This window comes from Balaenoptera borealis (genome assembly GCF_965194805.1).
Source record: "Balaenoptera borealis genome assembly, chromosome: 3".
In the NCBI taxonomy this organism is placed as follows: domain Eukaryota; kingdom Metazoa; phylum Chordata; class Mammalia; order Artiodactyla; family Balaenopteridae; genus Balaenoptera; species Balaenoptera borealis.
In genome coordinates, this window is record NC_138866.1 from 120976092 (window position 1) to 120991772 (window position 15681).

The following is a 15681-nucleotide window of genomic DNA, read 5'->3' on the forward strand; positions in this document are numbered from 1 at the left end:
TCACTACAGAAGGGAACGAGTCAGGCTGGCTCAAATGCCCATCACACCAAATTTCTCCCACAGCCAGTCAGTCACTGTTCAACCTGGTCACCTTCTTCAGAGCTTCCTTCAGGCAGTAAATATTAAGGACCATCTTAAGCACTCCAAGGAAGGAACACGCTCCATAGCCATACTTAAACACCATCATGGGGGAGTAGGGAGACACAACAAGCAGAAGAGCTACCACATTTTGCCTCTAGTTGTGTTTCATTCATTGGACAAACATCTGTTGAGCACTCGTTACATGCCAAATACATCAGAGTGGTACGTGAAGGCCATTCTGATGAGGTGAATTTTAGCACAGTCATGAAGAAAATAAGGGCGTAGGCCACATATATCTGCGGGAAGAACACTCCAGGTAGAGGGAAAGGCAAAAGTTTTGAGGCAGAAGCATGCTTGTTATGTACGAGGACAGCATGGAGGAATCTGGCTGAAACACAGGGGGACGATGGTAGGAGACCAAATCAGAGAACGGAGCCCAGATTGGATAGGACTTTGTAGGACAATGAAATTACTTTGGCATTTACTCTAAGTCAGCTGGGAAGCCACTGGTGAATACTAAGTGCAGGTATGAAACTATCTATGTGCTTTAACAGGCTCCCTCTGGCTACTATGCGGACAAAAATTGTAGAGATGATAGTGGAAGCAATCCAGGCAAGGGGGAGAGGGTGGTATGGATGAAGGCAGTAGCAGTAGAAGTGAGGAGATTCTGGATATATTTTATAGGTTAAGTTAATATATTTGTTAATGGACTGAATGTGGAAAGGGAGAGAAAAAGAAGTCAATGATGATCCCAAGGTTTCTGGCCTGAGTAACTGCAAGAATGGAGTTGACAGTTACTGAGATGAGGAAGACGGCGAAGAATTAGCGTTTTTTTTGGTTTGCTTGTTTTTATTTTGTTTTGTTTAGGGATGGAGCAATGATGGTAGTAAAAAACCAGGAGTTCAAAGTTTAGGACATGTTAAGACTTATTTAACATCCAAGTGACGCTGTCAAGTAGGCAGCTGAATATCAAGTCTGGAGCTCAGGGAAATGGTAGAGATGTAACTTTCAGAAATCAGCTTACATGTGATGTATTTTTCTACTTTCATTCTCCTTTGCCCCACAGAGAATACTCACTCTATTTACTCTGGCCCAGTTATTTGACTAATTCCAATGTATTGTGAATTCACTAACATCAGCTTTTGCCTTGGAGACTCATCCCTAAGATTACACATAAGAACCACCTAGAAGGCTAAAAGCTGAGTTGGTTTATGGCTCCACAGTCTCTAAAAAGCTACTATTCTTGAAGGCCAAGACCTGGGGAGACAGGTGGGGATGGCCTTCACTCCTGCCTTGGTGCTCAGGAGAACACCAAGTCCTCCTTTCATTCATCTACTTCCAGATTCTACAGAGGCTTCTATTTACAGATGGGAAGGCGCCTTAAAGGCTACTGTGTGCGGAGACTATACAGGAACTAAGTGTGCATCCCCACTCCCCACTTTATTGGCCATGTTTACATAGTGAAGCCTGTTAAGAGTTTCCAATGGTTATTAGATCTACTGCTGCTTTCTCCTCAACTCAGCAAAGAATACTGAGTGAAGCTTGGGAATAATGTCCTCAAAAGAATAAGGCCCTGATTATTCACCCTTGAACTGGTGGAAGTATCACTAGTGTACCATGAAGACAGAAGATTAATAACCCAAGTCACATCACTCTAACCTTATAAGGAATGATTATAACAACTATCACTTTAGCCTCTGGGTCAATGAAGTTTTTTCACTTCTCTCTGTCCTTTATGGTTGCTGCTCAATCAGAAAGCCTGTTCCTGCCCCACCAGCTGAGCAAGACAGCAGACCCACAGCAAGAAAGGTAACTAGGCTCTCAGAGCACATGTCAGCAATGGTCAGAGAGGGGGGCCCCTTAGGGCTCAGAGTCCACCTCTTAAATAGTCCACAAATTCTTTGACATTCTTCCCTGTAAGAGGTAGAGCCTAATTTCCCTCCTCTTGAGTGTGGGCTGGACTTAGTGAATTGATTCTAAAGAATAAAATATAGCATATGTTTTATATATTTATAAAATATGTATTTTATATATTTTTTCCTATACAGAACATGAATCAATATATAGAAAAAATATATCTATATGTAAAAATAAAGGTGTGCAACTAGTTTACAAAATACAAAGTGGCTTTCCTTGCCCTCCTTCCCTCTTGCTCGCTCTCTCGCTCTCTCTCTCGGAACACACGCTCTGGGAGAGGTTAGCTGCCATGCTAGGAAGACACTCAAACAGCCTATGAAGAGGCCCACGTAGTGAGGAATTAAGGTCTTCCTCCACAGCCCCTGAGGCAGCCATCTAGGAAACAGACCCTCCAGCCCCAGCCAACAACTGGAGAGACCCTGAGCCAGAACCACCCCACTGATCTGCTCCCAAATTCCTGACCCACAGACACTATGAGGTAATAAGTATTGGTTGTTTTAAGGTAATTTATTATGCAGCATCAGGTAACAAATGTAACCACCCAATGAGGCAGACATTACCCCATTTTTATAGATTAGAAAACTCAAGTTTGGTAAAGTTATTTAACATCTAAAATTATACTGCTAGTAAATGGTATAGCCAGAATCCAAATTCAGGGCTATCTGACTCCAGAGGCCATGTTTTTTGTACTTTACCATATAGAATGGGAAATAACCAAACTAGAACAGAGTCCATAAACAATAAAAATATACAACATGCATTAATGGTAACTGCACAGCAAACTGCCCAAATGTTATCTTTGCTTGTAGATGTACTAGAATGCTCTAGACCTAAGGTGGGATTGATTTATCTGTCAGAGTTTAGCTACTTCATATACTATAATGTAAAGAGTTTTAGACTTAAGCCAGAGAAATTTGGCTCTACTGAGACTCTATTACTCACTGAGTAACCTAAGGTGGGTCATTTAAAATCCTTTGGGTTTCAATATTTACTCTTGTAAAATGGGAATAAAATACCCACACTTCATAGAGGTCTTATGAGGATTAATTTACATCTCTATATCAATCTAGCACACGATTGGAGCCCAGGGTCAAAAATAAACATTTAAATTGCATTATTAGTTAGGGAAAGGAAAGGTTAGGCTAAGACAGGCATTATGAGTTCTAAGAAATCAAAAAGATGCTGATTATTATGTGTTTTCTCCCTATTTGCTAATACAAGCAGGACTTTTGTTTGTGGCTCTAATAAAGTTTACTCAGGTCAGATACTGACAAATTATACTGATTAGTGGCCTATTTATATTGATTATGGTGCCTCGCCTTATATGGGCTTGCCACTTAATAAGGACCTACTTAACTAGGTCCCGTTGGTCTGCAGGCAGGTCTGAGGAGTCAGACAGAGCAAATACTGCTTAATTCCCTTCAACTTCTCAGGGAGGCACAGACTGGGTAGCAAAGAAGTAACAAAGAGATCCTTAGAAGAGATCACACACCCACTTGGGAATTAACTCATGATCTGGCCTTGTTAGCTACATACTCTAATCCCATGAGTTAATAGATGGACCCTTCCAGTATCCTAATAAATGGCAACACCAGGGTTCCAAAAGAGTCTTAGTTACCCACCAACACCTGACCCAATGTCATCATCTAGGCCTTTGGCTGAGGACAAAGGCATGTTCCTCAGTACCCTCTGCTGCCTAACCCGCAGGCATTTAAAGCAAAGCATCCAGCTTCTCTGCCAGGCTGGTGGCTGTAGAAAGTGCCAGCTTAGGCAACTGAGGCATGTTCAGCTGAAGATGATGTTAAATAAAGTTAACACAACAGAGCTGAGACAGGATCAAGGTATGGGGCCTCTTACCTAGACTGCTTATTTAGTGCTCACTTTTCAAAGCAAATTCATAATCTTGCAACTCATTTTCAAAGAGACTCCATCCTTAAAGATATTGCACAACGTCTCATCATACAACACACTGATAATGTAGAGATGGTCTCTTTGCTTCCTTCATGCAACCTATCAAATCCCAGAGACACCTCATATTTTCTATAGGCAAAAATAGAGGCTTGGCTGAAGGCAGAGGGAGAGTTAAGATTTACTGTTAGCCAAGGGCCAAGCCCAAGAAACAATATGAGACTGGCTGAGATGGAAGCAAGAAAGATGTTGGGGGACTTCCCTGGTGGTGCAGTGATTAAGACTCTGTGCTCCCAATGCAGGGGGCCTGGGTGCCATCCCTGGTCGGGGAACTAGATTCCACATGCATGCCGTACCAAAGAGTTCTCTTGCCACAACTAAGGAGCCCGCGTGCCGCAACCAAATAAATAAGTACTTTTTTTAAAAAGAAAGATGTTGGCTTTTTGGCTCAATAATTATACAGAATAGATTCATCAGTGGTTGTAAAGACTAAAGCAGTCTGGGACTTGTGCTGCCTTCTGCAGACGAGGCTTCTCCCTTTCCTGCAGGTGAAACCACTGAGTAGGAGGCACTGAAATCTCCACTAAGAATGATTCTAACCTTGGCTGTACACTATAATCATCTGGAGTGCTTTTAATAAGCCTGATGCCTAGGCCACATTTCATATACCTTAAATCAAGTTTGAGAACCACTGCTCTAACACTTTTCCTGGCATCAGTGTTTGAGATCAGGGGACTAGAAGTGAGTGTCTCATAAGACAAGGAGATATACGCGTGGAGGTGTAGGGGGCACTGAGGTGACAGTCTCAAAGTTAAGAACCTGACAGTCACTACTACTAGGAAAAGAAACTTAGAAATCGTTTCCTTCACTAACCCAACCTCTCATCTGTGTCCACATAAGGGAACCACAGACCTTTAGAGCCTTACAAAACCTTCAAGATCATCTATCTCATCTTACTTCATCATACACTTGGGGAATCTGAGGCCCAACGAAGGAAAGTGACTAGTCAGGGCCACGGCAAGTTTTTTTTGTTTTTTGTTTTTTTCTAGCCCCAAGTAATTTATGACCTCACTATACCCCAAGCTGAACGCATTGACTTTTTTATATCTTTTTTTTTAACTTTGGATTTATTTATTTATTTATTTATTTATTTATTTATTTATTTATTTATTTATTTATTTATTTATTTATTTATTTATTTATTTATTTATTTATTTATTTATTTATTTATTTATTTATTTATTTATTTATTTATTTATTTATTTATTTATTTATGGCTGTGTTGGGTCTTCGTTTCTATGTGAGGGCTTTCTCTAGCTGTGGCAAGTGGGGGCCACTCTTCATCGCGGTGCGCGGGCCTCTCATTATCGCGGCCTCTCTTGTTGCGGAGCCCAGGCTCCAGACGCGCAGGCTCAGTAATTGTGGCTCACGGGCCTAGTTGCTCCGCGGCACGTGGGATCTTCCCAGACCAGGGCTCGAACCCGTGTCCCCTGCATTAGCAGGCAGATTCTCAGCCACTGCACCACCAGGGAAGCCCCCACGGCAAGTTTTTAATGGCAGGGCCAGGACTGGAACCCATTTCTTCTGTCAGTCCAAGACCTTTACATTGTTATATGCTGAACACAGCGGTGTGGCTTAGTGCTTAGGAACATGGGCTCTGGTACTAGGGTGCTTGGGTGAGAACTCTGGCCCCACTGGTTGACTATGTCACACTGAGCAAATCATTCAATTCCCTTGGAGCCTCAATTTTCTCACCTGGAAAGTGGAGATAATAATGGCATTTACCTCAGAGTTGCGAAGACTACAGGAGAGGAATGGGACAAGTAATGTGCCTGGCATACAGTAAGCACACAGTAACGTTAGCTGTTCTTATTCTTATTAAGGTAGGTCAGGGTAGCACCCTGAAGAGAGGAAAAGAAGGAACAGGTATGGTTATTTGGGCTATGGTTCATGTTCAAAATGTTCAAGCAGCTTCAAGATATTATTGGTATGCTTTCAGAGACTTTTCAAGTCAGGGCAATTCTGAGACAGAACCAGCTTTGACATCAGCTCGAACTTCAACTATGTCACAACCTCTAAGCATCTTCACCTGTCAAACTAGCTGCCCGTCAAACGAATAAATGAGCACAAAAACGCTCTGCGTGCTGAAAGTGCTGTACAAACGTGAGAGGTGTGTTATTACTCCTAATAATGGTATCTGTCACCATCACCATACAGTCCGCCTCGGCCAGTGTGAACTTTGATATATCAGTTGTAAGGCCACGCAACAGAGTAGGAAACAGGGATGCAGGGCAAAGTCACTTCTAGAAATCCTAACATTTAGTCATAATATTCAAATAGCAAGAAAGCTAATAAGTAGGGAGAAGAAAAACAAGATCAATCTTGGCTCTCATAGCCACCAAAAGACTGAAACTCATTTGAAATGCCCAATGAGCAGGGAGACACAATGATGGCCCTAATAAAACACCAGACCCAAACCTTCCTGGGGCTGTACCTTTCACAAGCGGCAATGGCATGTCTGTCGCAGAGGACTTGTTGACCACCAAAATCCTTTTCTAAAAACAGCAATAAAACTCAAACTCCTTGTTTACTGGATTAATCAAAATGGTTGAAGGGTGAGGATAGGGTTTGGGAGTCATGAGAGGTATTTCCTCTTTTCAACTTTGTCAATTACATAGAAAACTTTAACTTGTTTTTGTGAGCATATTTTTTAATTTTAGAAAAGGAAGAGGAAGAGGGAGGGACTAAGGGCTAGAAAAGTTGAATAATTACAGGGATAGAAAATTCAACACCTATTCTTTCACAAATGCTGTATGGTAAGGTGTGGAGTCTCCAGAAGACACAACCTCTGAGGAGTCAAAAAGCTCAAAAAGGAAAGAGAAGCCTCCCCAGAGTTATCTAAGCAGATCCCTAGAGAGGCTGGTGATAGGACCGAGGTCCCACAAGGTGTAGTCATTGCTGTTTCCTCTCCCCCTGGCCAGCCCTGCTCCATCTTCCTCTCCCAGCATCTGCTCAGGTCACCTGCCAAGTACCTAAGAAATGTAATCCTCAACAGTAATAGTATCTTCCTGTTTATACTGTGCCTCATTCTTGTCCTTTAAAAAAAGAGAAAGAAAAAACAAACCAACCTTACTTCAGGTGCAAGGCCTTGCCTACTACATGTATATACGACCATCCTTAAAATTCCTTTCTTGACAGGGATCTACAGGCTAAGGTGGAAAAGCACTGCCACCTCAGGTCTGTTCCCAGATATGTGTCCCTCCCTCTGATTCCTTCAGCCTTCTCTTCTTTTGTACATAACAAGTAACTCAAGATTTGGTCATGTGACATATAATGCCCAGTCTCTGGCTAGTCTAAGTCCTTCACTCCCCACAGTGCTGAGCCCAAACAACACCCCAGGGAAGTTTTCAACTGCAGGGAAAGCCAGATGGGGAAGAAAAGGCTGAGTGTAGAATAAGTGCTAAAGAAATATGTATGTATGGTCTGAATTATATTGCCCTGAAATGTTGATTTAGTTAAAACCACAAATGAAGATTCTCAGAGACTCCTTCTGGCAGAGGTCACTTATGTTCCCTGAACCCCCTGAATTTCTCTGTTCTTAGGTGCAACCACCTCTTGCCTCTCTATTACTCAGCAGAGTTTCTAAATCATTATAGCTATAAAAAGATAACTTGTCTCTTACCCCACCCTAGAGGAACTAAGGAAACAAGAGTTTATATGAAAATGCTGTGGGAACAATACATATACCGCTGTAAATTCAAGGCAGTTTTCTACCCCAACCATAATCGGGGGCTAGCTTAGAATGTCATCCTGGGCCTATGGCAAACCCTCCTAAACTTACACAAGAAAAGCCAAGTGTTCAGTCTTTACCAGACCAAACTATCTCTAACCTAAAAGACATTAAGTTTTCAGCTGTTCTCTATCCAGGTGTCAGGGGAGAGAAGGAAGAAAGACTAGAATTCCATATGAATTTTCTTGACAGACTAACGTATCTGCCCAAGCTAGTCACAGAATATGTTTTAGGATTATATAAAACAGAATTCTCTTAAGGTCTACTTCTTTAAAATGAGGATATTAATACCACCTGCCCAATCCACCTCACAGGGTTATTGTACAGTACAAATACAACAGAGCACAGTACGTGCCTTCACTATGGTGAGATACTGTGCATGTTGTAACTTCCTCGGAAGACACTCCTGACTGCAGCCTCCAGACCACTTCTTATCTGCTAAAGAGAATGTGAGGAAAGATGCCTTTGGGGCCATCGGAACCTCACCTTCTTGAGCAGACAAACCAATGGAAAAATAACTCTCTTTCTACTCCTGAAAGTGCTGCTTAGAAATCATTAACGCTTGATCAATATGATTAGAGTTAGTCAAGACTTGGAATTATATGTAATTACCCTTTAGGCTTGGAGACCTCGATTAACTAGACACTAGACACTCTCCCTCCCTCACCCATCCCATTCCCTCTGCACTTGAACTTTGTGCCAAAAGCTTAGCCTGGAATGTTGCAGGGCCTCAGATCTCATATGAAGGAGTGAAACATCTCCCCACGTAGCTCAGCTCATCCAGGTGGGGAAGGGCCCTTGGCTGGCTTAGAGAAAACGCTTTATCACACCTTCATCCTCATGTTGAATAAATATGGCACTCTTCAAAAACAGAGATAAACCCAGATCTCTACAAGAAAAGCCACGGAGTTAATCAAATCCTAGGTTCTCTGGCCTGTGTGGACTGTAACCATGGCACTGTGACTCCACCCCTCCAGGCGTTTAGAATCGAATCTGGCCACGAGAGGAGGCACTGGCCGTCCTTACGTCAACAAGGACACAAGTTAGGGCAAGTGTCACCAAGACACTACTTTCCTTTAGTAACAACATATAATAGAAACTTTGACTGTGTCTAAGATTTTCTTGAGTCTGAATTTTTAGTCTTCCAAATATTTTAAGGAAAATCTGAATACCTGCTATATAGGCCATTCGCATTTCCTAAATTTATCCTTCCAGCTTCTAGGGATCACCCTATAGATTTAGAGAACAAGTTTGTCCTTCCTAAGCAAAATGAAAAGGACTAAAAAAGATCCTCATCTCTTCAGTCTGACCTCAAACAGCGGCCCTGCCTCCCCATGGTCATTTTATAAAATGGAAAATCATAGGGATGGGAGTCAAGACCTGGGTTCTATGCTAGCTCTGCCACAAACTCACTGTGTGACAGAGAGCTAGTGGTTTCACTTTTCTGAGTCTCAGCTGCTTCTTTGAAATAACACAGGAAAGCTGGGTTAAACGTTAGTTAGCTCTGACTCTTACAGTTCTACTGGCCTTTCTTGCAACCTTCAGCTACAATCTCATCTTTAAGATGCCATGCACCCAGAGTTTTTATTACAATTCTAATGAATTACCTACAAAGAGTTTATATTCACCCTGCACACTGTACTTTGCCAAATCCTGGCCCATTGGAGATACCTACATAATAATACTTCAAAGGCTCTATTCTAAGAGCTTTACCTAAGGATGAACCATATGAAACATTTGAACTACAAAAATTGAAACATTTTTTGAACTACAAAAACAGCAATTTCATATGGTCCAACCTACTATATTAACTTATTTAATCCCTCTAACCTACCCATGTGCCACGTGTTAGGTTTTACAAATGAGGCAACAGAAGCATAGAGAAGTTAATAACTCACCATGGTCACAAAGACAGTGAATGATGGGATTTGGATTTAAACCCGGGCAGTTGAGCTCCTGACCCTTCAGTCCTAACCATAATATTATATTGCCTCCCGTTATGAAAACAAGAAAAGCTCAAAGACTGGAAGCCCAGACCAAGTCAGTGTCTCAGAAGGAGAGTGAGAGGCTCACACCGCAGCCTCTGTTGGGTTGTACCTTTTACTTCAATGGTGGCATTTGCTTTAGGAGCATTGAGAAAGTGATATACACAGTGGTATTCGCCTGAATCCTCAGCTCTCGGCTTATTGATCCTGCAGAGATGAGAAGAAAAATCAAGTAAGGAAGCTGGGAACAGTCAAAATACACAACAAAAGGAGAATCAAAGGGGCAACCACGGACCCTGCTCTCCAAGTCGTGCCCCTACATGCAACTCACCTCCTCCTAACTGAAAGCAAAAATCTCCCTCTGTGTATTAATAATTTACTTCTTACTGGGTGTCAGGAATACAGGTTCCTAACATTAAGATGCTCCAGTCTATTGGGAGAAATAAACTAGAAAGCAAGTAATCAAAAGAGAAGAGAGGGCTGTACAAAGTACTATAATCTACACTTAGATACAGAAGATGGAGCCATCACCAAAAAGTTCTTGCTCACCTGGTGGTTCCAGTCAAATAAATAAGAGCAGAAAAAAAGCAAATCTTTTTCTGCATTTCCCTGAAGACTTTTAGTAGTAGTGTTCTTCCTACCCTGCATTTTAGTAGCATGCCTTTCAATAAGTCTACTAACAGGACATAGGAATAATGGGGAAAAAAATCTGCCATCAGAGCATCAGCCACAGAGATGCAGCTCAATTCTTAAGACTTTTAGGTGCAGCTAGAACTCCAGGGCCCTGCATGATCTGGCCCCTCTCTAGTGTCATCTCAGCCGCTTTCTAGCCCTACAGGTCTCTTTTCAGTTTTTCAATGTGCTGAACTTGTTCCTACCTCAAAACCCTGACACAAGATGCTCCTTTAAATAGAATGCTCGTCCCATCACTCTTAGCCTCTTAAGTACTTTTCCATCAGTCTTGGCTTACACGTCACTTCCACCTCCCAATCTAAGTGACATCCCTCTCCCTGACATTCTCTCTCATACTACACTGTAATTCTTCACAGCACTTATCACAATGTGTAACTATTTATTTATGTGATTGCTTGATGAATGTCTGTTTTCCCTACAGACCAAGTTCTATGTAGATAGGCACTGTTTATTTGGTACACAATTCTATGCCCAGCACATACCCTGGTGCCTGGAATATAGTAGAAAAATGAATAAACACGTGAATGAACACAAACTTAGAGTGAACAGCTATGCACAGATCCAGACCAAGTTAAGCAGAGTGAAAGAAAGGACTGTAAGAAGTGTGTATGAAGAGAACAGTATTTCCTCTGAATCCTATAGGGTGATCCTAAACAAGCTTTCTTGGCCCTGAAGGTCAGCTTCATATCAGCTCAGTTCGTGCTGGCCTAGATACATCCCCCCAAATGTGCAGAAAGGCTGGTGTGTAATTACAGAAAACAGAGAAACATCAGCTTCCAGTTGAGAAAATAAACATTATTCTGCTCCTACTCTTTTGCTCAATGGTTAAAATATGATACTTGCGATGGTCAAATCTCCACTGCACTAATGTCTGAGAAAAACGCCTGACCTCAAACACTGGCCAAATGCATTTATCCATCTTACTGTTCACCCCAAAAAAGACTTGAAGAGAGTATGGATGAGGAGAGACATAGCCCACCCACAGGACTGTCTCAGCATACCTATGGCAGCATAAGATTCTAAGAGGAGCTGTCAACAGTCTTCTCAATTTGACACAAATGCCTATTCTTATATCAATATGCTCCCAATAGGGAAACAGACACAAGTTAGCTGCTCTTAGCAAATGTTCCAGAGTTAGGAGGAGGAGCAGCAGCAGCAGCAATATCTTTAGGGCTTAGACTTGCCTACAGTAAGTTCCTTGAGAGATGACTCCCAAACTTGAGGCCATGCCTATGGGCTCAAAATCTCCCCACAGCATTTCCTTTGACTAGCTATTGGGAAGTAACTAAAGCAAATCAAAAATGTCCCCTACAGGCTAAGCAGAAGCAGGGTCTGAGACTGGCTCCATGGCCAACTTATTAGGTGGCCCAAGGGACTTATCAGTTGTTACTCTACAAAATGTGAGTTGTTACTCTACAGATTCCCTGAAAAACTCTGACAATGCAGAACACTCCCCGGAGAGCTTCAAATAGGCTGAGGAAAAATACACTACCATGTTTAAAATAGATAGCTAGTGGGAACCTGTGGTATAGCACAGGGAGCTCCGCTCAGTGGTCTGTGATGACCTAGATGGGTAGGAACTGGGGGGTGGGAGGAGGAGGTCCAAGATGGGAGGGGATATATGTATACATATAACTGATTCACTTTGTTGTACAGCAGAAACTAACACAACATTGTAAAGCAATTATACTCCAATTTAAAAAAAAAAAAAAAAAGAAGAGTCGTTCTATAAAGTTAGGTTCAAACTTTACATAAAGTTACAGTTCAAAGCTTTGTGGGTAACATAGTACAAGACCCAAGAGAAACATGATTGGACGTGTGGTACCTTGAAAGAGGTATTATAAAAAAACAAACTTGTAAAACTAATGGACAGACCAAGAATAGATGCCTTTTATTCCACTCAGCATCTCTATTTGATTAACCTTTTCCAAACTATGAGGATATAGCTGAGGCTATATTTCCAATTTTATATCAGAAGGAACTACAGTGGAGAGAGATTAACTACCTTGCCACGAAATGGTATAATACAGCAGAAGAACAAACAAACAAACAAAAACGGAAAAAAAAAACAATGACCTAGATTCCAGAAAGTCAGAAGACCTGGAACCTAGCCTTGGTTCTGCAACTTATTAGGTACAGTATGAGGCCTTGAAAGCAGTCAAGCATTATTACTCTTTGAGTCTCAGTTTTCTTACCCGAAAAAAAGGAGGATCCACAAATTAATGTGGGTCAATTAAATAAGGGGTATGAAATGATTTCAATTCTGCAAAATACTGCAGAATGTCCTTGCTACTACTAGGTACACAGGTTTTCCTGGTCTCACTCCAGTGCATTCTTTCTTTGCACTGCATCATCCTGCCAAATAGGATTAGCTGATCCTTTTCAACTAGGAACAAACTATTCTGAAAGGTGAGGTGCCAGGTGTTCTAGATATTCCAAAAAAGTACCAAATCTTCAGGTGCTGGGTAACTTCTGCCAGCAAATATCCCCCTTTCATCAAAGGGTATTTCCAGGCTACCATCCTTTTCCAGATCACTAATGAGCTCTGTATCCACTGGTCCTGATCAGGTTATGATCATAATAAACACTCCTAAAAGGTAATTCACTAGGAAATCTACTCAGTGGAAATATCACTTAGGGTGATATTGCTCTAAGAGTCCTAGATCAGATTCCAATCTGATTCCTCATACCACTGGATTTAGTCAAGAGACCTGCATTCCAATTGTGGCTTTTTTATTGACTAGCATTGTTATCCTCAGCAAATCACTCCCGATGCCCTCAGCTGCTCTATCATCATAGTGAAGGGATCTTTTATGGCTCTCAAACCTGGCCACTCATTAGAAATCCTTTCTAGATTCCTGGGCCTCATCCCAGATATACTGGATTAGAGTCTCCAGGGGAGGACCATGTCTCTCCCACATAGCATAATTACAGATTATGAATGTCAAGTAAACTCAACCACGTTCCCTCCCATCTTCCCAGGAGCTGCTAGCCCCTCTCACCTGTATTCCATGTTGCTGGCATTCTTACGAGTGGCAGTCAGTTCTACCCCATTCTTTGTCCAGTAGCTGTATGTAAGGGTGTGAGAGTTGGAGGTGAGGTTACACTGCAGGGTGACAGAGGGCGCAGGGCTTTCTCGAATAACGACTTCTTCACTGGTGACAATCCTTGGCTCTGTAATAAGAGTGCACAATGATAGGGAGCCACAGTTCCATGCTCTGCAGCCCTGGCCTGAGAGTTGGATGGGGTAGGTTGGGGAGACTAGAAGAGGGAGGGCAGACAGGACCACATGAGGAATTTCACTTTGCCACTTTGGAGGAAGTCAAGAAAGGAAAAACAATGATTATAAGCAAATGACCACTAGCGCAGACAACAGCCTGAAGACCAGTTGGCCTAGACGTGAAAAGAATGGGAGTATTATGAATGCTTGCACTGGCAACAATCCACTTACACTTTTGAATACCACCATTTTATGAGATAAGAACCACCAACCAATTTGGCTTCAATTAGAAAATCAGGCTCCACTTTGCAGTTCTGAAGACAAAGGCAATATCATTTAGATAACTAATAAACTAATAAACTTCCTGCCTTGAAAAGTAATAGTTATAATTAGGCATGTATGGCTTTTCCCACATTTAAATCTGATAAATCTATGGCAAACCAGCCTGGCCATTAATTATGCAGAAAAAGACAATGTAGATCCTAAAAGCAAATTTCCTATTGAAAGTCTATTGCATTTTCCAAATTTTGCCGAGAGAAAACTGTTAAGGAACCATCAGTTCTTCTCTCCAGCCCATATTTTACTCCAAAGACAAAATTTTTTCAGAATTGCACTTTAAAACACTTTCCATTCTAAGATAATCATAACTAGAACGTGGTATATGTTGGTATGATGGGCTCCTAGAATTTTAGAGCTGAAAGGCCCTTAAGAGTTCAATGAATCCCAATCTTTAAGAGCTAGAAAGGTACAATGACTTGTGCAAGGCCATAATTATTATTAGTGACAAAGCTGGGCCTAGAAAACACATCTGACCGAATTCTTTAACCCTCCTTCTCCAACCCAAAAACACCCCCATACACCTTCCACCCTAGGGCAAGTTATATACTTCATCTTCTGGTTCTACCTGGGCTTAGATAACCTGGGATCACTCGTTTAGTGTCTACAAAAATAACCTATTTGAGTCAAATATTATAACACATTGAACAGAAATTTTTTAAGGCACACTATATCAATACCGTTACTGGAAGGTTCATCTTTAAAGCACTTTGAATTCCATCACTATATTAAAGTCTTGAAGTTTGTTTATTGTCTTTTGTCGTTATTTATCTTTAATCATTTCCCATGGTTAGTTCTTTTTCTACTTTTGGTCAAACATTTTCAGGTAAAGTCTAAACTAGCCATCTTTTCCAATCCACAATCAGAGGTATTTGCTCTTTTACTTTTTTTCCAATTCTTTCTCAGAAATCCTTGACTAACTTCCCATTTCCCTACACCTGGCTACTTCCTGTCTACAACTCTGTAGCAGCTCCCTGACACCATTTTATAAAGTATAGTGCTGACTCTTAACTCTTGAAGACAAAACTCTCTCCCTTCACTGGAACTAAGCTTTGTTCATTGTGCAGGAAGCAGGAGAGGACGGAGAAGTCATGGGACACATGAAAAATGTAATGCCCAAGCACCTCCTAATCAATGTAACATTTCTGATTGTAGAGCTCATATCGTCAAAGAAACTTGTGATAAATAAAGCAAATCCTCAAGTTTGCTCAAGTAAATTGGTTCTAATTATTTTCCAATTCTGGCAAAAGGATAGTGGTTATCTTTCATTCAGCACTGGTCCTTATCCGTAACATCAAACAGGGTCTCTATGTACAGATAATGGAGGCATAGCAGCCACTAAGACAGAAGCAGATGCATGTAAACACATTAGCGCAGTGGTGTCCCATGGTTTCCAAAACACACTGGACAGAAGCCAAATCCCTGGGCCTTAAGTCGAGCAGAACAGCTGCAAACCCTGCAATGGAAGGCGCACACACACCATCGGCAGAAAGCACCACAATTTCAGGAAAATCAAAACCAAGCAAAAACAAAAGCGATAAAAAGAGAGAACCAGTACTCCACAGAAATTTAAAAAAATATAAAGGCAACATTAAAATCCAAACACACTTTTAGGTTTTTACTGAATTTTTATTATTCAATTTTATTTTCTGTCCCATTTGGGACTCGCCTTCTGGTTCTTCCTCTCAGACTGCACTGAGAAAGGGTAAACTCTGAGGCCAAGAGCTTCCAGATGCTTAAATTACAAGGAG

At 41.5% G+C, this 15681-nt stretch overlaps 1 protein-coding gene across 3 annotated transcripts in view; it reads right to left on the reverse strand.

Annotated features, from left to right (window-relative positions):
- NPTN (neuroplastin) overlaps positions 1 to 15681 on the reverse strand; it is a 66838-nt gene that overhangs the window by 15239 nt on the left and 35918 nt on the right. For all 3 annotated transcript variants that reach the window (XM_082386929.1, XM_082386928.1, XM_082386930.1), the window contains exons 2-3: positions 13377 to 13548; positions 9794 to 9888 (exon numbers count right to left, since the gene is read on the reverse strand). In XM_082386929.1, coding sequence (XP_082243055.1) covers positions 9794 to 9888; positions 13377 to 13548 — 267 coding nt within the window. The remainder of the gene's footprint in view (positions 1 to 9793; positions 9889 to 13376; positions 13549 to 15681) is intronic.